This window comes from Stegodyphus dumicola, chromosome 4, assembly GCF_044657685.1.
Source record: "Stegodyphus dumicola isolate Sdum_Otavi_A_Nest chromosome 4, ASM4465768v1".
Taxonomy (NCBI): Eukaryota; Metazoa; Arthropoda; class Arachnida; order Araneae; family Eresidae; genus Stegodyphus; species Stegodyphus dumicola.
This window is the reverse complement of record NC_140771.1, coordinates 94,396,483-94,421,494: the sequence shown is the minus strand read 5'-3', so window position 1 is coordinate 94,421,494 and position 25,012 is coordinate 94,396,483. Positions and strand designations below refer to the sequence as shown.

Sequence of the window (25,012 nt, the reverse complement as noted above, 5' to 3'; positions counted from 1 at the left end):
TTCGATGCAAGAGAAATGAAATTCGCGAAGTCTGGTTTCTAGACATCTTAATGCACCCTCCACTGGGACATTGGTGAATAATGATTTTACATCAAAAGAAACCATGAGTAAATTACGAGGAGAAATGTTTTTAACCTTTTTTACAAACTCTATTGAATTTTTTATGGTGTAAATGTTATTGTCTAATAGAGTGGAAAATCTAGAAACTAAATATTTAGCTAATGGATACGAGGCAGTACCTAAATTTGATACAATAGGGCGGAAAGGAATACCACTTTTATGAATTTTGGGAAGAGCATATAATCTGGCACAATTCGCAACAGATGGGATAAGCGAATGTTTTAAGTTGCTTGAAATGATTTGCGAAGATTTGATCGCAGTTTTTATTTTGGATAAGTCCGAAGGTGAAGGATCTTTAGGGATCGGATTATATGGTCCTTCGTTTAAGAGTTTAGTGACACCATCGATGTAAGTGTTCTTATCCATGACGACTATCTGGCCACCTTTGTCGGCCTTTGAAATGTTAATATCCGGGTTAACATTTCTCCTCGTAATTTACTCATGGTTTCTTTCGATGTAAAATCATTATTCACCAATGTCCCAGTGGAGGGTGCATTAAGATGTCTAGAAACCAGACTTCGCGAATTTCATTTCTCTTGCATCGAAATTGATGAGCTAATTTCTCTCACTCAACTCTGTTTGAAACAAACACATTTTGTTTTCCAAAATAAATATTACAAGCAAACTGAGGGATTAGCCATGGGAAGCCCCCTCAGTCCCATCCTGGCTGATATCTACATGCATTATTATGAATCAAAATTGTTTGAAACTTTAAACTTCCCGGCATGGTTCCGCTACGTAGACGATACTTTTACCCTGTTTGAAGGTAATAAAGATGATTTAAATAGAGTTCTTTCAACAATGAATTCTATTGATCCTGCTATTCAGTTCACTTTTGAACTTGAGACTTGCAATTCTCTTCCGTTTCTCGACATTCTGGTCACACGTAACACATCCAACTTCAGTACTACAGTTTACCGTAAACCTTCATCGGTTTGCCTTCCACCACACTTTAAATCATGTCATCCGACTAAACAAAAGTTAGCTTCATTTTATTCCTATGTTTTCCGTGCTCTTCAAGTTTGCTCCTCCAAACTAGCCCTTGATGAAGAACTAAATTATTTAAAAGCAATAGCTATTGACAGGGGCTTTTCACCCAACATTATTAATCAAGCAGTTAAAAAATTCTCATCTCAACACACTAAAAGCCACACTCTTATTTTAGGAGATTATAAAAATTCTGTTGTCATTCCCTTCTTTCCATCAATTAGCTATAAAGTTGCACATATTTTGCAGAAATTTAACTTTCGGGTTGTTTACTCTCCCATCAATAAAATTCCAACTTCTATACTCAAGGACCCCATTCCGGATATGAATTCCTGGGGTATTTATAGGATTCCTTGCCAGTGCGGTTTAATTTACATTGGCCAAACTAAGAGAGCCTTAAAATTTCGCGTCAAAAACATGAGACATATGTTAGAAAAAAGGAAACACAGAAGTCTTCTGTTGCTCAACATTGTTGGTCCGAAAATCACACTTTCAAATTTTCTGCTGCCAAAATTATTCAAAAAACATCTTCCATTGGAGAACTGGATTTTCTAGAGGCATTTCACATTCATAAAAATCTTTCTGTTCTAGTTAACGATCCTAATTCCAATCCAAATTTGCCTTCGGCTTTTAGAGAAATTATGTTTTAGTTCTGGTTTCGCCAACAGATGGCGCCACTTGCTTATTCTTGTCCAGGCTTTCTTATCTTATCTAAACATTATTTCCTATCTTGTTCATTTGCGGTTTTGCAGCTGAAGATGATGGTTCGGTAAAACCATCGAAACTAGTCCTGTGAAAATTTTGTGAATTAACGCTGATTTTTGTTGTTTGACATAGGATTAGTTTAAAAAACTCTCTAATTTAGTTTTTTAAGGAACAAAGTTAATAACAAACTGGTTCAGAAATACGTTTAATGTATAAATAGTTTTTAGTAAAGGAGATGTATAAATTTAATTAAGTTGAAATTATCACTCTATTATATCTACCGATAATGTATTATATTATTTCCATAGCTCTACAAAGAGCCGAAATTATTGCCAAACAAGCTGACGTTGTGGCGGCGCTGTCTTTAGAAGTTTTGAAGGGCACAACGAGAGCATTTGATGGAGGTAACATAACAGTATTTTATTACTGATGATTTATTTTTTGTAATTAGAAGAAACTTATCAGACATTTTATCTCACGGTAAAAGGGTCAAAATGGCAGTAGGTGCTTTGTTACTTTATGTCATTTACTTTAGTTCTTAATTTATAAAGTAAAACACAGATTCGATTTTTCTTGGAATGATGGGATAATTTGAATCGCATTTAAACTATTAATAAATGCCTTACCTGCAGTAAATGATGCAGTACAATAAAAGAAACTGTGATGTATTTGAATGTTATGTTTTGTATGCTTAACCTCGAATATAATGGAAATGCTGATTTGAATTTTATTTCTTTTGTAATAAAGATAAGGAAACAAATTCGCTGTCATTATCTGATCTCTGAGCTTTCATATTTTAAAAAGAATGTTCAACAAATAGCTACGTATTATTTAATATGGTAATTTCTTTTAATTCTGTTTAATATGGTAAATTTTTATATTTGTGTGTGTGTATTTAATTACGGCAAAGCACACTAGGGCTATCTGCCAAAGGGGAGGGATGCCTTTCGTAGAGGACTTTCTAAGGGAAACTGACTCGTATACACGTTACACATGGGGAAAACCACGAAAACACCCATGCAGCCAGCCCGTTCGCGGGATTCGAACCTCGGACCGAACTACCAGTGTTCAGCGACTTTACCGCTCGGCCGCTGGTGGGCGGTAAATTTTTATAAAAAGATCACTTTGCTGAATAGTGGTGTTCTGAAGCGTTCGTATAGATTTGTTTTATCTAATTTTGATGTAACATAGTGGTATATAGTTCTACATAATAATACAGTTATTTTTTTACACGATTTAGTTTGGTATCATATGGTTTCAAACAGTGCCTTTCAAAAATCTCTATGCGAATTTAATTACTAAAATATTCTAAATTAAATAATATTACTATAATTTCAAATTATAATAGAGATGCCATTTAAATAAAATTTTAGAAATAGTTTTGACTTTGAAAATGCACTTTTTTAACAATAAGACTTCGTCAAACTTGCACTTATGTAACTACATAACAACTTTTCTATTTTATTATATTAAAATAAACAATATTTTCTACCTTTGTTTGCTGTTACTTTACTTCAGTTTGCTAGCTTAAGTGCATTTAACAAATTTAAGTTGACGATGAATGGTTAAGTATGATAAAAATGGTTTTAAATTTATGTAAACACAAGAAAACAGAAAATAAGTACAAATTGTGTTTGACTCGGGATAAGAAGGTTAAAAGCTAAATTCGCTTTTCTTAAGAAATTTTGATGTTATGTGTATGAAACCGATTATATTTTTGTTTATGTATTTCATTCTGAAATCTCTGATCTGTTTTCCAGTGTGCATTATTTTTTTTAATAAACTTTTCTTTTGTGTACACTTTTTTTTGTGCAAACATTTTTTTAACAGCGTCGAGAGGGAACTCGTTTCAATGAAATGTATTTGAAATTCTGAAGCCTTATAAAGAAAGTGATTTTTTGGTCAATATCTCTTTCCTAAAATATTTCTGAAATAGCTCATAAAATCAAAATTCTATCAAGTATATTGATGTGGAAACGACAAACCAATATAATGTACTCAATATTGCAAACCCTGAAAAGCAAAATTTATTGTTTATTAAGCGAATGATAATTTAAAGAGATAAAAATAACTATAAGAAGGCAATTTTACATACGTTTTTAGTCTTTGGATATATGCATTTCTAATATGTTCCTTGAACATATTTCAAGATGCACATATAAATACTTCCTTAAAGACGTCACAAAAAGTATTCTAGACAGAATATACACGACTTTGTTGGTCAGAGGGCTAGTACATGTTTTCATTTTATTTTTAGTATAAAAACTGCTAATAAGATTAAATAAATGAAAGCACTGATATGGAATAAGAATACTATAAGAAAAGATGAAACTGAATTTAGTAATTTATGATTAATAAATATTTGGATGCAGTGAAATACATATTCTGTGCTTTTATCAGGTACTTTGTAATGAATAAAAATATATTTTTTATATTATAGATATCCAAAAAGTTCGTCCTCACAGAGGACAATCTCACGTGGCTAAGCGATTGAGATCACTTTTGCATTCAGATACTCATCCTTCGGAAATGGCAGGTAAGTTAAGAATAAGAAGTTAAATTTTTAGTACCTGAGTTAAGGTGTCTAAGTTTCCTTTACCGGCCTAATTTTAATGAAAAACCTGAATTGTAAGATAAAATAACATTTAAGTGTCATAAAACATATATAGTACACGGAAGTTTTATCAAATATAAATATAGTCTCAACAAGGATATTGTGATGTGACGTCGATTTAAAAATGTATATTAACAATAAACTCTACTTTTATGAAATTATTTATTTTTATTTTATATGTTACCAGTTACTCAAATTTTTATTATTACCGTACCGTTTCGCGTATTTCTCCCCTTTTTTAACTAATTTAACTAATTTCGAAAATCGAGAGGGGAATTATGCGAACAATTTGATTTTCGAAGAACGCGGTTACAGTAAAAACATAACAAATGGAAAGTAGTAATGCATAATAAACTAATGCTAAATATTACAACGCTATTTCTTTAAAAGAAACTTACATCAGTAAGGATACATAGTATCTAATATTAACATTACAATATTTGATGAATATCCAGCCGATATCTGACGGTAAATTAGCCGGACACGTCGAGATGGAGCAAGTCTCAGGAACACCTCGCATAAATGCGTCTTAGCCGCAGTTCCTAAGGAAGACATCGGAGGAACCAAGAAGAAGGGGGCGAATCCTAGAATTTTAATGATCAAGCAGATCAGTAGTGTACACTGTGCTGAAATGTAAATGGAAGAAATAATGGGAAATCACGTGTTTGAAGAGTTTCTTAAGTGTGAGAACACTTGCCACGTCCTGGTAGCTTAACGAAAAATCTGCATAAAATACGTTTCAAATAATAAATATAAGATAAAATAAAATGGACTGACTGCTACTAGAAAAGTGCAGATGCAAACTGAATACACTGAATAAAAATAGAAATAATCAAGGGAATAGAAGTTTCCAATAAACTAGATATCAGGCTAGAAAAATTGTGTATAACAGAGGAAGGGAAAAATTATGCGAATATTTAAAAAAAAATTTAGAAGGTAACGTTAAAAAGCTAGAAAAGGCGTGGGAATATCAAGGAAATACGGTATCTTATTTTATAAAGTTATCACTATTTTGATAATATTGCTTGTGAAGTATTTTAATTGCACATTTTTATCACTTAGACCCTATCAAAGCCTTTCGCTTAAATTTAGTCATAAATAAAAAGTTATTCAGCAGGTTACTATTCTCGCCTTTCTCCCTTGAATTATTTTTTTGAAGATGATTTTTCAAACATTTCCTCGGCCTACTTTCATTTCGTGCAGTTATTAGCTTTCGATCTTTCTTAAAGCCATTGTTTTAAAAATTACGGTGGATAGAATGGTCTCAATACTTCACTCATAACTCCTTGATAACATTTACGTTTTTGGTGATAGATTGTTAAGTTTGGCCTTCTTTGTGTCAATTGATTGAAAAAAACTGCTTAGATTTCAGTATGCGATAATTCTGTACAAACTTAATTGACAATAGTGTATATTTTAGAAAAGACAAATTTCTTTCGTAAACAACATCAAATCACTTTTGAAGTATTTAAGTAGAGTTTTAGTTTAAACAACAGATTGTATTAATCAAGCCACGATATTTCAAAAATAATATTTAGGATTTCTTTTATGTTTTACTTCTGAGGCACTGTATGTATTGTACTATTGAAACGATCTGGCACAAGTGAAAAAAAGTAAAAGGTTTTGCATTCTTATTATCTGCTTCTTGCATGTTTTAAGTGAAACTGTAAAAAAGCATGAATCCGATTTGTTGTTATGGTATTTTCATTGGATGATGGACATTATAATAATATATATTTTGATTACTTTTTATCTATTTTCATGATTAAATATACATATTGTGCTTTTATAAGAGGAAGCTAAATAAGATGTTGCATTTTAACACAGCTGTCTTCTTTGTTTTTCAGAAAGCCATCGGTTTTGTAATAGGGTTCAAGATGCATACACCTTGCGATGTTGTCCTCAAGTTCACGGCATCGTTCATGACACAATTGAATTTGTCCGGGACATCATCACAACGGAAATGAACAGTGCTACGGACAATCCTGTATCCCTTTTTTCTCAATTAATGTATAAAATGAAAATTAATTAGTACATTAATATATGACACGCGTTAAGGACTGAACTAAAAAAGGAAAAATGAGAGACTTATGCTTAATCGCCCGCAAAACCTATTGAATTTTATTAGCATAGACTGGCGATTATGAAAATCTTTGCCAGTCTAAGCTTGCCTTTTTTGTCTATATTTTAACTTTACATTGCCATGTTACTCTCTGATTAATAGTTCTTTCTATACAGATTTTGAAGTTTAACAGCTTATGAATTAACGGCTTGTGCATTCGGATAAAGTCCATCGCAATAAAATAGTTATTGCAACGAAAAGAAGAACAAATTTCCATTTTCAGTTCGTGTAAAAGTTGCGTTAGTCCCACATGTGATCTATAGAATAAGAAAGTTCCTTTGCTTCGCTGCAGTTTGCATGTTCACTAGATTAGTCTTTTTTAATTTCCTACAAGAGTTTTGATTTTGCGTTCAATAGCCCGCTTGGCTATTTGAACTAAGAAACTTTTCTTTACTGCAGGATTCACCTTTTGAAATAACTTTTCTTTGTGATTAATAATTTTCAGCTTTTAATTTAAAAGGAAACTCGAAACTCTTCTTTTCGCTTAATTCTCTTTACTAAGAGACCTAATTTTAATTTCAGGTTAGTGAGAAAAATGCTTGACGTGTTGCGAAAATTAACAGCTTGTGCATTCAGTATATAAAATTTTTATGTATATTAAGCTAATCTGAAAAAAATAGAGAAATTAAAGCATTTAGAAAATTTTAAAAAGACAGAAGATTAAAATAAAAGGTTTTTCTCTAAAGTTTTAAGCAGCAAAATACAGTATTAATCATAGAATACGTTGAGTCTATCTCAAAAATCGTGTTCAGGCTAATTTCAATATCATAATAAGGAAAATATTCGAAATCAAGAATTTAGTAGATTAGGACATTTAACGCAAAATAAGCTAGTGATATTATCACAATGGCACCCTGGTTCGATGGCTGGTTCGAAGCAAAATTGATCCCATCTTTCGATATAAATCGAAAAATAGAAGTATTTTCAAGAGAAAGAGTATGTGTGTGGTGTTGGGGGGGAGGGAGAAGCGATGTTGGGTGTGGGGTGTGATGTTGGGTTGGGGGGGAGGGAGAAGCGATGTTAGGTGTGGGGTGTGATGTTGGGTTGGGGGCGGAGGAAGAAGCGATGTTGGGTGGGGGACTGATGAAGGGTGTGGGTGGGGGAGGGAGAAGCAAGAAAATTGGGATATTTGATAGATGCTAAAATTAACCTAAAAATTTGGTGTTATCGCTTACAGTTTTTAAAGCAAGTTTAGTTAAAAAAAATTCATTTTAAGATATTTTGCTTCACGATGCATGATCATGAGTTCCGATAATAATTAAAATGGAGAAGTGTTTGGAAAGAGTAACCTATATTCAAACCCTCAAAGAAAGTGACATATACTTGACTGGTATCTAATTTTACATTTGAACGCTTGGCCATCCATGTCTAGTTGAACGAAATTTAAAGAGAGATTATCTGATTTTGCTGCCAATTTCAATGTCATATCTTATCGACTGATCTCATCCGATTCCGCTTGTACACGGTTCTCTTGATCTGATCAGATATCAGATGAGAATAAAGGAAATGGTAAGTTCAATCCTATAATTAAAGAAAGAAAAGTTTTCTAAATTTTCATGCTTTGTATTACAAAGTTTTTATTCACAGTTAACAGAAGACAATTAAAAAGAAATTTATTTAATAACTGTTCTTCATTTACACTGTTTTATTCATTCTTAAGAACAGTAAGTTAATCACACGTATTTAAGATGCTATTAGGACAGGATTTATTTTTGATATAATTTCTCCCAATATTTAATATTTTACCCTTGATTTTATAAACAATTTACTTTATCCTATCTGTTTCGAACCAGTATCATCATAACATTAGTTTTCATATTGAAAAAGATAGTAACTAATATTTCGTAACAGGTAAATAGGAATACTAAATGTAATCTACAAATAATAATGTGTTAGTAATAACAACGTATAAAAACAATATACAGAATGCGTTTTAGGAGTTAAACATCATTTATTCTTCTTTTTGCTGCTTACTTTTTTATCATAAAACAGGAACTTGAAAGCTATGATTTTTAGGTGACTATTGACATTTAAAACGTGAGAATGATTTTGAATATTATGAAACTAATACCTACCTGCTGTAAATTTAAGGGAATTCAGTCGACTGCTAAATCAAGGCATTTTTGGATTTTTCATTTTTATGTTCCTTTTTGACTTTTGATTTTGTAACAAAAATTCAAGAAGATTAATTGATTAGCTCTATTTCACACTAACGGGAAGGACGAATAAGTGCTCATTTCTAAAAGAATTTTATTGCAGATTTCTTTGAGAAGGACATTGTTCAAAAACTGATTTAGAAAACAGATTTACTTTACTATAAGTAAATTAACTCTGATAGTCATTAAATCTGTCACACATCTTATGTAATTAAAATGTGTAATACTTTCTCAAGAAGAATATTGATTGAGATGCTCTTCGAAATTTCATTCATAGTTAAAAAAACGACTTTTAGGAAGACATAAAATGTGTACTCTCTTTTGATGTTTAGACTTGGAATTCCTTAATAATAAGTGAGGAGTTTGAATAATTCATTGAACTAAATAAGTTCGAATTTCTAAAAAATATAATTAAAAACTTACATGTTTTTCGATGATTTTAGGATGCGTTGGTTCACTAAGAGTTTCATCATAAAGTGTTTCTGAGTTGCTTTAGAATATTTTATATCCAGTCAAATCTCTAGATTCCAATTTCTATTATAATTCGCTATAAAGTTGGAATGGTATTGTAAATTCTTAATTCATAAAGTTTTAATTATAATTAAGCAAAATAGCTTCTGATGATCTCGAACTCGAGCATATTTATTTGTAATATGTATTTAAACACATCGATATACTTGCATTAAATATTTTTGCACTTAGTTTCATTTAGCTGGTAAAAAATTAATTAAATAAATACCGCTCATTTATCAAAGTAATAAGTTTATTGGTTAATTTAATGAAGGGAGTCTTGATTTTTGAGTTTAATTGATCTTTTATGTTAAACTATGAATGTTATGTCTTTAACGAAATGCTAAGCTTGTGTTTGTGGAGAGGGAAGAAATCATATCTGGTGGAAATTTCCATGGCGAATATCCTGCAAAAGTGAGTGTACCTATCTATAACAAATTTCAGTTTAAAACTTGATTTACTATTAGGGGATGTCCAAAAACAATGTTTACACTTCTTGAATGCTAATAATAGGAAAACTAACAAGAACAAATATTAGCTTTTTTTTATATCTTTTAAAAATTTACATGCTTAAAAATTTAGATATTCAGAATGGCAGTTATCAGCAACAGTACATGAGTGCAACGGTCGACAAAAAGACAGGAGGGAAAGCACAGGTAGTCTCAACAGTTTGTATTATGTCATAATGCGTCCGTGGATTTGTGGCATATATTGCAAGTCTATGTTACTCCCTGTAACATCGGACGTTGCTGTTCTTGTTGTTGCATCATTCTTTCTTCGTATAACATGCAGTTCCACAAGCCACTTCCGTTTACTGTACTGGCTGAGATTCGTACTTTGATAGTTTTGACTTAGGGGTATACTCTGCCCTAACTGGTTATTTATTTCCCATCGTCCGAGCAGTTGCGCAACCGGATAGTGTTTTCTAGATACCAATTCGCATATCTTCGCCTGTGCTTTGTAAGTTGATGAAGTCAGCTTCCACTGAATTTGGTAGAGATCGGCAAGATTTAGCGACATGTTTTTCCAATAAACGCTTTAATTACCAGAAGTAAGTAAATAAATTTAATTGATTCTCAAGCTTGTTACATAAACTCGTAACTATTAAACATAATTAGCGCTGGAGTTTCAAATTATATCCTCCATCATCTTTGCAGTTTCTGAAAATGCTTAAAAACTCGTTTGCTTTTTCTTGAAAAGAAACGCTTGCTCACCTCTTCTGTTTAATGTACTATGATATCTGTCTCCTGGCAGACCGTGCCAAACTTGAACAGGACAAAGTACGCGTTCTCATACACACATTCAGCTTGGTCACCGAAAGTTCAAATACTCAATGGTTTCAGTAGCTCTGGTGTAATTTATGTTCAGCTGCAAACATAAACATTAGAAACTGTAACCTAAACATTATTTTAGGACACCATGTATTTTAATTAGTTTTTTATACGAAATTTTATTTTAGGCCCTAGATTACTTGGCTATTGGAGTTCATGAACTGGGAAGTATGAGTGAAAGAAGAACAGAAAGGTTGATTAATCCAGGTGAGAAAATTTATTTAAAATTAAGCAAATACCATTTTATTTTTTCACATTTTTATTTTTTTAGAATAGAAAATTATTTTACTGCAAGGGTAGATGGCATAAATGCTTTTTAATAAAAACACAAAACTTTAATTATCTTACGTTTGTTGGGTTTTTACCTAACATTATTGACCAAGCCTTTAAAAATTCTCATCTTAACACATCAAAAGCACCCTCTCGTTTTAGAAGACAATAAGAACTCTGTTATCATTCCTTTCCTTATATCGATTAGCTAGCTATAAAACTACACGCATTTTACAGAAATTCAAATTTTGGGTTGTTTTCTCTTCTGTCAATAAAATTCGCTGTTCAAAGACCCCATTCCGGATATGATTTTCTGGGGTTTACATACGGATACCTTGCCAATGCTGTTTAATTTACATTAGTCAGACTAAAAAAAAGCTTATATAAGCCTTAAAATTTCGAGTTAAGGAACATGAGACATAGGTTAAAAAAAGACAGATATAATTCCAACACTGTTGGCTAAAAATCCATTTTCCATTTTTTCTGAAGCCAAATTTATTCAATAGACATCATCCGTTGGTGAATTAGGTTTTTCTAGATGCGTTTCACATTCCTAAAAGTCTTTCAGTTCTTGTTAAAGATTCCAATTCCGATCCGTATTTACCCTCAGCTTTTAAGGAAATTATTGCATAATTGTTTTAATTTTTTCATCAATAAATGATAGCTTGACTTCCTTCCTCTCATTCATATCGCCTTATCTTTGCCTTCTCTTTCATCATTAGCTCTTCTGCAGTTGAAGATGATGTTCTATGTTTAAACCTCCGAAACTAGCACTGCAAATTTACAAATTTATAAATATTACTCTAAATTTTATTTTTGTAATTCCTCCAATAGTATTGAATTACTTTAAATATTATTTGAAGGTAAATTTTTCTAAGGGTATTCTCCGAAAAAAAAAAAAAAAAACACTAACGGTTTCGTGAGTCGACAAAGTTAGAAGATCACTGCTCTATACGATACCTCAACGCTTTATTGAGTAATGATAGAAGTCAATTAATGCAACATTGATTCATTTCTTACAACAAGATAAAATGCTGCATAGAAAAGTAATGCTGCTCAAAAAAATGCTGTATATTAAAATCCTTAAAGGCAATTAAATGCAAATGCTTTTGTGTAAAATTATTTTCATGATTCACATGAGAAACTTACATATTTTACATTTTTTTATCAAATGCTTAAACTGCATCGGCTACCTTATAATGCGGCAAAAGATAGAAATTCCATTGCATTTATGTGTTTATTTTTAGCTTAAAGTTACATGCAGTTATCATAATGTTCCTCTCCTTTATATGGATTCGTATATTCTCAAAATATTTCTCTAATCTATTCAGATTTTCGGATTGTAGCATGCCTAATATATATATTTAAAAACACATATTTGTTAGTTTCTTGAATTGTTTGAAGTTTTTATACTATAATCTGAAATTTTACTGTATTAACAGCTTTGAGTGGTCTTCCCGCTTTTCTTGTCAAAGATGGAGGTTTGAATTCGGGTTTTATGATGGCGCATTGCACTGCAGCTGCACTCGGTACGTATTCATTTATTTATCATATATGTGTTTCTAATATACATCCATTAATATTACGCAATTTTGTTTCTCATGTAAATTTAATTTAATATGTTTAAGAAAAATATCCAGCCCTTCTTTCCACGTGGTTTGATTTTATCTTATTTGGTCCAAACAGCGCCTTTTAGAAGTCTTACCTGAATTAATTTTTAAAAATTATTATTGTTCAATATGCTTATTATTTCCATTATTACTATTACTGTAGTATTTCTGTATACACATATTTATTCTGCATAAACAAAGATTCCTTCTTTTGTTTGTCAAAACCTACTTTAATATACATAAATGAAATTCATATTTTTGTACAACTTTTGTAACATCGAATTAGTGATATATTAATTTCATTATGAAGTCTACTTTATACAGGAGAAAATGAGATAAAAGTAGGACGTTGGGGGAAAGAAGTATATAAATGAACATATTAGCAAATTTTAATTTTATTAATTTACTTTGATGAATTTTGGCTTGCATTCCACATATTTAATATAAAATAATGAAGAGCACTCATTCAAAAAAATCACGGATTTACAACATGGTTGGAACAGAATGAGACACACGGCTGATCTTGTACTTGATTTTACCCCTCGAAATTCATGTACTCGGAAATGTAATATATGCTTTTACTTTGATTACAAATATTATAGATCATTGCTTTGTTTTCTTTCGCAGTTAGAGTAGTACTATAGTAAGGTACAGTATATTTATGGTGCATAACCTATAAGGGCTATGATGCACCAAATAAATGATGAATACTTAGCATATTATATATAATTTGCACAATAGCATATTATAGATAAATATGCAGTAAACTGCATATTTATCTATAATATGAAGTTATAAAAACAACTAAAATGATATTTTGGTCACAAACTGTAAATGTTGGGATATACAAACGAATGAAACATGAAAGGTGAATATGAGTATAAAATAATTCTCATGAGAATTATGACAAGAAAGATGACAAGTATAAAAACTTTTTGTATACTACAAGTATAAAAAAATCAAGCAAAATTTCAGTATCTAAAATAGTATTTTCTAACGGGGTCGGTATTAATCCCCTAGGGGTCGATGAATTTGAAAGGGAGTCAGTGATGATAAAGGGGTCGATAGCCTAATAGGCACCAGCAATCGATCGGCATGATCAAGATCCAATTTATTACAAAAAATTATTAACAAAATTGATAATTAATTAACTATTGATATAAAGTTATATCAAGTAAAAAGGTAGAAATCATATATAATAAATATAGAGGAAAAATTCATAAAAAGTATTTAATATATTCTAAAAATGAATAAATTTTTTTAAATATGTAAATGTTTTGGATAATAAGTGCATGATAAGGAAATATCAAACAGAAACGTAAATCCACAACCGAAAAATATGAAGAACAGGAAACTAATGAACTATAACAAAATTTACGTCTATTCATTAACTTATGTCAGCCGCTGAAACTTGTTAATACAAGTTTTCTGTTAAATGACAATTAGAATCTGAGGAATAAAACAATGTGATTTTATTTCTGAAAGCATGTCTGTACCTAAAAATTAGGAGTAATTAAACATAAACCCAATAAACCAATTTTAAAAAAGTTGTTCGTATTCTTTATCTAATTGCTATCTTTAAGTTATTTATGCGTAATTATTTGTTTTAAGATATTGCTGTATGGTGTATATTATAAGGGAAGAAAAACATTCTTTGATGAAGAAAAACATTCTTTTAAAAGAGGACAATGCAAGGAAAGGGTTGCAAATTATAATTAAGATGCACTCTATATCTAGCTAAATTATTTAAAACTATTTCATGTATAATAATAAAAATCAGTGCGTCTTAAATAATGGGAGGTCAAAATTGTTGCATTTTCCAATTAAATAATAAAGACAAAGCATCCATAGAATATTTGAGACGAAGTCTCTCAAAATGTATTAAAATATATCGTACTGGCAGAATAGCATTGCGAGGCTGTTCAGAATGGACAATAACCACTAGAAGGTTCATTTACCTAAAACTGATATTCAGCTACGCGTTTATCAGCATCCGTTTTTTGGAGCTGGAATTAACGCGGTTTGCTACAGTTAGTAATTTGGGATTAATCTAGAAGTTGACCTGTGACATTTCATTTAAGGTGATTAACAATTAAACTTACGTCGACTCTATTTTATGCCTTCTTTTGTCACATAGTCGCTCAGCCCAAAGGGTTGTGCAGATTTTAATGTAAGTGGCTTAGCTTAAAATGAAAAAAAAAAAAAAAAAAAAAAAAAAAAATTAGTAACTGGCATGATTTGAAGTGAAGTTCTGGCTGCTGCTGCCGCTACCTGTTTGTTTGTAGGAAGAAATTCGCTGATCAGAAGCCACGTGAACTCCTGACATTGGCGCAGCTGATATATGTTGAAATTAATTGCGTTTGTTGGCCCAGCCTAGTTAGATTATAGGTTTGTGTACATTTACTGGACTTTAAAATGCTGGAATTCAATAAACTGCTGTGTCAAGAACATTTTAATATTGTGTTACACTGTTTTAAGTTAAACGTACCAGCTCTGAGGATCTGATGCTGTAAGTAGTTAACTTTTATATTTTGTGGTGTATCTTGTGTAGGTAGTTAGGCATCTTTGAAGGTTATAAATTTTTCCTCTCTTATTTTCATCTAATTCAGATTTAATTGGTGATAACTGTCTACACGATACGCTGAAATATTTTTTTTCTCCGAACCGCATATGGTTTACGCAGATATCAGCAGGGAAATATACAGCCAGCTTGATACTGCATTCTTCGAAGTGTTGGTTGAGCTTGATTTTGCTGTTGACACTTCTATCAATAGTGGTTGTGTAGTATGATAGTAACTGATATTTTGTAAGCTCAGTTTCGTCAACAGTGACTTTGTCACTGGTTAAAGAAGAAACAAAAATTCTGGAAGAAATAAATACTAAGATTTAAAGCAGAAAACATAATTTTTGAGAAGATACTAAAAGCATGTTGTACCATTGCTGCCTTAGAATACGCTGTTCCATTATATTTTACGATCTGAAATTGTAGCATATTTGGAGGAAATTACTATGTAACCACGTGGCATTTTTTTGCAGGAAATGTGCTTAATAAGTCCTTAGTGGTTCGGTAAAGAAGTTGGAATTATTGATCTCAGAGCAGAGGAAAATTTTATATGATAACTTCATTATGTTATGATTCTTCTATCAGCATTTGAATTTTAGTGTCCTCTAGTATAAAATCATCTTTGGTTGTTTTAAAGAAGCTATATGGAAACGAAACAAAAATAGCTCAACATTACCATATTTATTTCAAACTGAATTTCTTCTGCCATTCCTGAATAATTTGCATACTCTTATCCAATACGCCTCAAAAATAACAACAGCAAAATATAACTTCAAAGCAAGTTTAAACAATAACATATCAAATAATGTTTATTTATAATAAAATACAGAACAATTCTACCGAAAATTTACTACTGATTCTACTCAGAAACTGTTTATAATAATCAATGTTAGCTCTTTTTAATATGCAAATTCTGTTATGTGTGAATTCTAAAAATTCTGTTTTATTTTAAAGTGTCAGAAAATAAAGTACTTTGCCACCCGGCGTCAGTTGATTCCTTACCCACCAGTGCTGGCACTGAAGATCATGTATCTATGGGAGGGTTTGCGGCACGAAAAGCTCTGACTGTAGTTGAAAACGTTGAAAGTATCATTGCTATAGAACTTCTTGCTTCCTGTCAAGCCATAGAGTTCTTGAGACCTCTGAAGACCACTGAGCCTCTGGAAGCAGCGTATGCTGTTGTCAGATCGGTAGTCAAGTAAGTGTTCTGAATAATAAGTGTTATAGTCTAAACAAGTTGACAAAATTTTTGATAAAAGAAACATAATCATTTCGTACTACCTTTTCATTCCCCTATACAACGAGTCTACAAATGTTTGTTTTGTGGCCGACCGTTATTTTCGCAACCGTTGGTCGTAGATATGTACTTCCAGCTGCAGATTTGTTTTAAATGATGAAAAGATTCATGTTCTAGCATTTTTAAATTAAAAAAAATTGTAAAAATTATGAAATTTAACTTTTTATGCTTCGCTTGGGTGCCTGTACTTACAATTAGAAAAAAATTGTGCTCGTTACAAAAAACTAAAACGCAAAAGTTTTGACCCTCGTAAGCAAAAATTGACTGAGGTATCTCTCTATACATAAAGAAGAAAGTCTGTGTGTTTGTTTGTTCGCGAATAACTCAGCCACTACTATAGCTATCGTCACCAATCTTCCTACAATTCTTTTCTGGGTCCTGGAAAAGATCAACGTCCACTTTAAAAAAAAGAAAAAACCAGCTAAAATCAGAGATATTTGTTAAAAACTCGAAAAAACGATAAATTTCGCATTCATTTTTCCGAGTGGCAATTGTCTCGCAAGCTGGAGTAAAAATCTGCTTCATTTCAAAAAGTTGTTGCCACTGCCCCCTTTCAAATTCTAGAGTTTGTTAACAAAAAAATCTAGAAGTTTTACGATGAAATAAAATTGCATTGCCAAACATTAAATACATTATTACCGATTACAAAAATGGGAAGCAATTTCGACTTTTCAAATCTTCGTATGACCTTAATCAGCCGAAATATTCATTAAAAATTTTTAAAACACTAATTTTCGCACTCATTTTTCCGAGTGGCAACAGTCTCGGGCGTTCGAGAGTAAAATTCTTTATTTCGAAAAGTGTTGCTACAGCTCGCTTTCAAATTCTAGAGTTTGTTAATCAAAAGTTTGTAAGTTTTACAGAATCTATACATATGAATAATGTCTCTTTGTGTGTTTGTTTGTTTGTTCTCGTTATTGATTTCTGATCAATTATGATAATTTTTTTGGCACATTAAATCGACTAAAATTGAATATAGGTGAAATATTGGATGGAACTTGAGCTTTTACTTGGTTAGAAAGACGAAAATCATTAAAAACTGCGTGCCATTGTTGGTGAAATAATGAGAGAGAATTAGATTATTTTTCTCTCGCAGTTTTTTATGTTGGTTCCATATCGCTTCATATGTATGACTATGAATCGTATTTTTTGCATCGTTATTAGAGAAAGATTACAGCGGTATCGTTCTCTCTGTTGTTAGATACATTACTATCAGTCTAACTTAACTGGCATCGGGTACTTCTGGTAGTTAAATATAAAAACGGAAATCATATTCAGGAGCAGTACACAAACTGAAGAAAGAAAATTTGCTTTTTTACATAACTAAAAATAAAATATTGTTTAGAAAAATGTTTCTGATATTTAGAGATTATACAAGAAGCTTTTCTATGCGGATTATTATGGAAAATACTGATCAGTATAAATTTTTTTTAAAAAGGAAACTCGTGTTCTTAACAAGTCGTGTTAAAAAACTTATAGAACTCGTGTTTTAGAAAACATTGGTAGGAGTCAGTATTGTCATGCAGCGAATATTATTCCCGTTTATTAAATAGGAAAAATATATATACTTTAATGAATTGTTTATGATTACCAGAAGAGATAATAATTGGTAGGAGTCAGTATTGTCATGCAGCGAATATTATTCCCGTTTATTAAATAGGAAAAATATATATACTTTAATGAATTGTTTATGATTACCAGAAGAGATAATAAAACTTCATGGGAGTATTAATGACGTACCTTTCGACGTTTGAAAACTTATAAATTGATTGAGTGAAAATTTTTTTAGCATACCAAACGTAACAAATTTATAAATAAAGCCATTAGGAAATTAAAATAAAAGTCATTGAATGGCATTTAATGGGAAAAGTCAGTCTCGAATCACCAGCCTCTTAATGCAAATTAAAAATGATGTCAAATATGGCATATTTTAAAATCAAATATGTCGGTCAATTTGCCGTACGGGTGTTAATATTTTTTGTTTTATTTTTTTAACAAATGCAAATTTTTCTTAGATATATTATAGAGGCCGGAAGAACGTGTAAAATGTTAGATTTATATTTTATATAAAATTTATTAATTTAATTTAAAAAATGGAAAAACATGAATCTGCGCCATTTACACTTAAGACTAAATTTCCAATTAAAATTAAATTAAATTATATTACCATTAAATTTCAAACTTTTTTTTTGGAGCAGCTCTATTAAGGCCGCATAAAGGTTTATTAAATTATGGCAAAGCACTCAAGGGCTATCTGCTTTAAGGGAGGGATGCCTTCGTGAAGGACGTTTTAAGGAAAACTGGCTCGTATACACGTTACACATGGGGGAAAACCACGAAAACACCCATGCAGCCAGCCCGTTAGAACCTCGGACCGGAATACCAGTGCTCAGCGACGTTACCGCTAGGCCGCTGGTGGCCCAAGGCCGCATAAAGGATTTTATGAACAAGGTGTATACGCATATCTTTTGTTTCATGAAATTATTGGTGATTTTGAGTAAAACTGAGTTATAAAAGCAATATATACTGTATACTTTCGAATATAAGTCGATCCATATATAAGACAGTTTGGCGTGAGATTGAAAATGTTTTTAATCAGGTTAATCGTAAGAAATGTTTTCCAATGAAATCGCTATAATGTAAAACGTCAAACCCCAACGTCGAAAGTTTTAACTGTGGTAATCCTGTCTCAAGCTAGCATATTTATTCTATACATTTATTGCCTTGTATATGATCTGTGGTATCTGTGTTAATCCTATATTCTATGCTATTTTATTTTTTGTCCCAAAGGTGAGGGAAGAGACGGCAAATTTCTAATTATACATGATTGCGATCGCGTTTTGAAGAAAATTCTAATAACGGTATGCCTGCTCTGCATAACTGCAAAACCACGTTCGAGAGTAAAGAATGTAGGGCGCAAATTTCGACAACAGATTATTTGTTTTGGTGATGACGTAATAAAAGAGCGTTATAAACTATTTTGAAAATAAAACAACTCATTTTCAAAAAGCGAATAAGTTAAAAGTTAAAATTAATTTTTTGCTTGCTCCCCGCTATCGGAAAAATACCTATTGTTTTTTTTTCGGGTTTAGCGGATACGTATATAAGTCACTCCCCCCCCCCGTAATTTTAGCGTTAGAAAAAGCTTGAAAAATTCTCGGCTTACACACGGAAATATATGGTAATAATTTATATTATTGTATATTTCCTTTTCAAAGCAGTCATATTTATAAATTGCTTAACAATAAGTAGAGCAAACATATTAAACTTAAGTATACTATTTTTGTTTAGACCTTTGGATAAAGACAGATTTATGGCACCTGATATTGATGCTGTTACTGAGCTTTTGCGTGAGGAAAAAATCTGGAATGCCGTAAAGCCTCACATGGATCGCTATTTCATGGAACAAGGTGTGGAGACTAGGCCTTCTTCACCCACCACGAGTAGCACCTCAAAGAAACGACGACGTGCCAGCACAAATTCCAACGGATACGCAGTGGAGAATTACATCATCCATGCTTTCGAAAATGATGATGAACTGAATCACAAATTACCTCTTAAAATGCAACGACCATTGTATGCTGTTGAGGAACAATAATATGTTAATGAATAATCTTACTTTCATAGGTCTTATTTTCATATGGTTTTATACCATTATTTAGATACGTTTTTTAAAATTTTGTAAAATCATAGCAAATTTTGAATTATTATTATAAAAGAGAACAGGACTGAAAAAGCAAAATCCTCAAAGCAAAAATTATCTTCAATTAACCTTTAATTGTCAAATATGCTTACAAAATGAAGTATGCTGAATTTCCTTTCCTGATGACTCAAAAATGCTTATCTAAATTAAACTGCGAATACGAGAAAAATTGTATTTCTGAATTAAACATTTTAAAATTAAACTTTAAACTGTGCTTTTCCCCCCTCAGAAATAATTCTACCATTAAAATTATGCACAAAGCTTTTAAAGAAAGTAAGGAACTAACTAGTGAATTTTGTTTTCTTTTAGGACCTGAAATTGTTTAATACGTATATTTCACCAGCTCTCTTTAAAATTCTGAAAATTATTCTCATTTACAAGGCTCATGCAAAATATTAAATAATTAGTAATATAGGCTTCCCTCCCCCCAAAAAAAGAATTCTTCTTATAGCAGGAATGGGCAAAATAAATTCCACCTTTAAAATAATGTAATTGTTTTAATCATTCAAAATTAGACGAATTCAACTTTAGATTGATTTGATTTTGTAAAAAACTCACGGGACTTTTGACGATGACGGATTCGTTTTCATCTTCAAAAACAAAATTTATAATATGAAATTAAGGATTTGTCATATCATCTATGAATACATTTTTTTATTTTTACTTTTTAAAATGTCAAATTATGCATTAAAAGTTTTGTTTTACTCAAGCTTTTAACAGTGATTTACCAGATATTAAAAAAATAATTTGTATTTGTGAAACATTTTGAAAATCACGTACTACTTACAATAGGTTTAATTCTTATCCGATACCTGCGTCTACAAGAATTACTTACTCAAATAAAAGATAGGTTAAATTATTTCGGGATTTTGATATTTGTTTATTGTATCTTCTTGTTATATGCTTTAGTACTTTCATACTATTAGAGTCTTGACACACTTCTTTATTATTTATTATGTATTTAGTATGTGCTGTATTTAGTAAGTGCTATTAATTTTTGAAGAACTCTGAGGCAGAAACTGATTGAGGTGACAAAAAAGTATTAAGTGATGCTTGATGGATGTACTTTTCCAGGCAGCAAACTTTAAACAAAAAGTTACTTTGTGCTCTTATACTTAGCATATTTTATCTTTTTATTTCTTTCCTTTTTTAACATTGCTTTCTTCAGCATACGTGTAACATTTCAAATAAATTTCTGTAACTATTTGACTGCCCACAAATATTCATTACGAATTTTGTTATTATTCATTCTTCCATCACTGAATTGTCACATTAACAAGTTATTTATGCTTATTTTTATTTCGAAATTTTATAATTTCGATCTATAGCTTTTTATCTATATTTCTATCTGTCAGCTCTCGAATTTTGCCTAAACTTGAGAGCTTTGTTGAATCATTGCTTCAAACAACTAAACTAATTTCTAATTCAAAAAAGTAAATAAAAAACCAGTAGATAATGATGCAAATTTTAAAAGCAAACATGAATTTAAATTTACTAGCTGAGGCTGTAACCTTCTGTTTAGTGTCATACTTCTAGAAATAATTCAGCATTCCGTGCTGAGTGTTTGTCTTTGTTAAATATTGAAATAATTATAACATTTTTACTCTTCCTTAAATTTTAAAAATACTGGGAGAACCGCAAATAAAGAAAACCTGAGGTGTTACTCAAATAACTTATATTTTTAAAAATAATGCTAAAAAAGTTCTAGACTTTTAAATGTCAGAATTTGAGATGTTAGTTAGGTATTTCTTTTACTTTTCATTGGTATGTTCTTAATAAATATAGGCATATTTAAAACAAAGTAATATTAAATTTGTTTTTCATGAAACGCTGATTTCAGATTAATGTTATAATTAAAAAAATGTGACATTAAGTGAAGTTTTTTTGTTACAATTATTCTCATATGAAGGATTCGAGAGATTCGAGATCCTCTCTGAGATTCGAATTGTAATTTTAGAAGATTTAGGATTCATCCGCTTTTAATAGAAGCTTATTTTAGACGCAAAATTATTTAAAAATAAACTATTTTCTGTTAATGAAAAGAGCAATGGAATTTAATAATATAATTTATAATTAAGTAAAATTACTTTTGGCACAATGTATTAAAAACGGGTTTTAAAACATATATAATATTTTGAAAACATTATTTTTACATAATGTGCATTTTATGAGTTAATATCAAAATTATCAGCAAAAGTTTTAAAGATTTTTATGTCTCATGCTGCCAAGTGTACTTCTCCATATATTTAAAGTTTATCTATGATTTCATATGTTTTAAGATGATTGATTATGTTTTCATTCATGATGTAATTTATACTTTCATAAGTATATTGAAGATTCGTTATATGTGTTATGTACAATGTCATATTCCAGTGTGTCACACTTTGTTGATCATTGTAAATAACATACTGGATTGTAAGTTTTGACTTTATAATAAAATCAGTTAAATTTATGTGTTTTTTTATCTTAATTTCTAATTACTGATCTTTTAATAAAAATATGAAAAAAAATTTTTTTAGAATTTATTTTTTATTACAAATACTTATTTATAATCTATGAAAAAAAAACAGAAAAAAAATGATTAAAAAAGCATATTTTTATTCAAGTCTATGTTGTTTAGAAATTTTTGAAGGCTTTACGATGACCCCCCCCCCCCGTAAAAAGGTCATTTTTACGGATCAGATGGTCAAAAAAAATATTCTTTTTCTTAAAGAAGTAAACTGACCATTTATTTACTATATTTACTATATTTTCTATATTTTCTTTGAATTTACAATATTTTCTTTCAATCTGTTACATGTTATTTTAATTAACCCAAATATTTTGTTATTTTGATTCCTATGACTTTCATCAGCTTCAACCATAATGCAAAGAGGTTTCTTATTTTAAACATTATCAGATAACTTACGTTGGCTTATACTCTACGTTAGATTTTTTGCTGTGGCAAATTAACGTGCCTCGAATTCTTTACCAGTGTTTTTCAAGAAAAATGTCTGTTTATTCAAGAGAAACCAATGCTTATACCGGGTTTTTGATAAGCTTATATTCTATACTTGGCTTTATGTGAGTTTGTGTTAAACACTAGTTCGCTACCAACAGAACGGAGTTCTATTCCTGTTACTTTTTCAGTTTGTTTAATCAGTTTGTTTAATGACATCTGGTCGAGGTGCTAATTAAAACTTTTAATTAAGCTTTTACTTTATTCATAATATTTCTTAATTAAGAACTAGGACTGAATAAAGGATCGTTCAGCAGTACCTTATGGATAATTTGATATTTTAACGTTACTAGGCGTAACTCAATGTTCCTCAAATTGTGGTTCGCAGACCACTAGTCCTCGAAACCTAACCTTTTGGTTGTCCCAGATTAAAAAAAAAAAATGTCATGTTATTTGCAAACGGAGTTAGCAAGATTTTACATCATTTCTTGCTGATGACATTTCGCCAAGTACATTAGAATATCTTTCAGATCTATTCCCTAAATGAATTAAATTAAATATCTGTCTACAAAGTAAATTTTTAACTGTTTATATTGTCTATGAGAAAATAAAAGGTTTTGAGAGGAAACTTGATGTTGAGTTAGTTGAATAAAATAGAGAAAGGTTTTCGTTACTTTCAATGTCAGAATCGTTTTCTTGGAAAATATCATTACCGAAAAAAATTAATGCAATAACATATGTTTAAATATTGAAAATGATGTCACAGTTTGAAATTTATTTAGTAGAAATATAGCGAACTTTATGTTCGTGATTCTTTTCGTTGAGATCTTAAAAACAATAAGTAGTCATTGAATGAAAGAAACGGTTTTTCTGATGACCGATTTTTCTAATGACACAGGGAAAATAAACTAAAAAACTTCAGGCTCAAAGCATTTTTAATTTAACCTCATTATCAGTGCAGACGGAATATAGAGAACTGTACAATGGTTCTTTAATAATTATAATTCAGTTGCTCCTAAGTATCTGTGCAAGGAAGGGGTTTTTACTATTAACGCAAATAAACACGAAACAGCGAAATAGATTAGGTGTATGCGTCAGTTTCAGACTTAAGCTTATCAACATGCATAGATCAAGTTGCCCAAGAATCGCAAGCTAATGTGAATCTCGTTAACGTGAGCGCAACATTATTTAATTTTAAGATAACAGGATAAAGGTTATCCAAACAGCTTTGGATTATTAAAAATAAATATAATATTTCTTTTGATAACTTAATAGGTCAATATCAACGTACACTAAAATGAATATTAATGAAGTGTGTTTTAAAAATATGAGTATACTGGTAGTAACTTACGCTAAAACACTGATTTCGAAAAGACCAAGAATAAGACGGTCCGCAGAAAATTTTAATTCGCAAAAGTGACCCCTACTTGAGAAAGGTTTCAAAAATGCTAAGTACATAGATCTCTAATCATAAATTATCTGCATGTCGGATCAGATTTACTCATATAAATGTATCCTATAATTAAAAAAACTGAACTCTTCATTCAGTTGGTTAAACGATAAATATTATTTTACTTTTCATTAGAATTATTAATTAAACTCTTTTTTCATCTAAGAAAGCTGATGTTTGCGTACATTAAAAATATCTCTGGATTATTCATTAAAAAATAAAATGTTAATAATTAAAGGTTCGGCAAAATGTTCAACATGTGAAAGGAATTCCTAAAGTTGGCGAAGTTAAAAAACCGCTACATTAGGAAATTAGTACGGCTATAAGAAATTTTCTTTTTAAACATTTCATATTTTTTTATGCATTTCAGATTTTTTTGGAACTGAATTCTGAACTCCACGATAAAAACAAATTTCGAAATATTGGTTTTGGTCGCAAAGCCTCTCTTTATTCGAAATTAGCCTAATTTAGTCAAACTTCTCAGTGACCGCAACTTCAAGCATCCGCGTAGTGCCGACAGCAACACCAAAGAAAAACAATGTATTCGAAGGAAATGCGAAGAGTGACTGACCATCACGCCAAGATGGCGAGCACACCGGAATTCACGCAAACAATATTTTGGAGTCGATTCCTCGA

At 30.7% G+C, this 25,012-nt stretch overlaps 1 protein-coding gene across 1 annotated transcript in view; it reads left to right on the top strand.

Annotated features, from left to right (window-relative positions):
- Positions 1 to 22,440, top strand: part of LOC118201772 (histidine ammonia-lyase-like) — a 35,102-nt gene extending 12,662 nt beyond the window's left edge. Inside the window, exons 11-18 of the mRNA XM_035373924.2 lie at positions 2,121 to 2,216; positions 4,253 to 4,348; positions 6,274 to 6,413; positions 9,563 to 9,628; positions 10,674 to 10,752; positions 12,258 to 12,344; positions 15,943 to 16,186; positions 19,577 to 22,440. Coding sequence (XP_035229815.2) covers positions 2,121 to 2,216; positions 4,253 to 4,348; positions 6,274 to 6,413; positions 9,563 to 9,628; positions 10,674 to 10,752; positions 12,258 to 12,344; positions 15,943 to 16,186; positions 19,577 to 19,883 — 1,115 coding nt within the window. The 3' untranslated portion in view covers positions 19,884 to 22,440. The remainder of the gene's footprint in view (positions 1 to 2,120; positions 2,217 to 4,252; positions 4,349 to 6,273; positions 6,414 to 9,562; positions 9,629 to 10,673; positions 10,753 to 12,257; positions 12,345 to 15,942; positions 16,187 to 19,576) is intronic.
- The last annotated feature ends 2,572 nt before the right edge of the window (positions 22,441 to 25,012 follow it).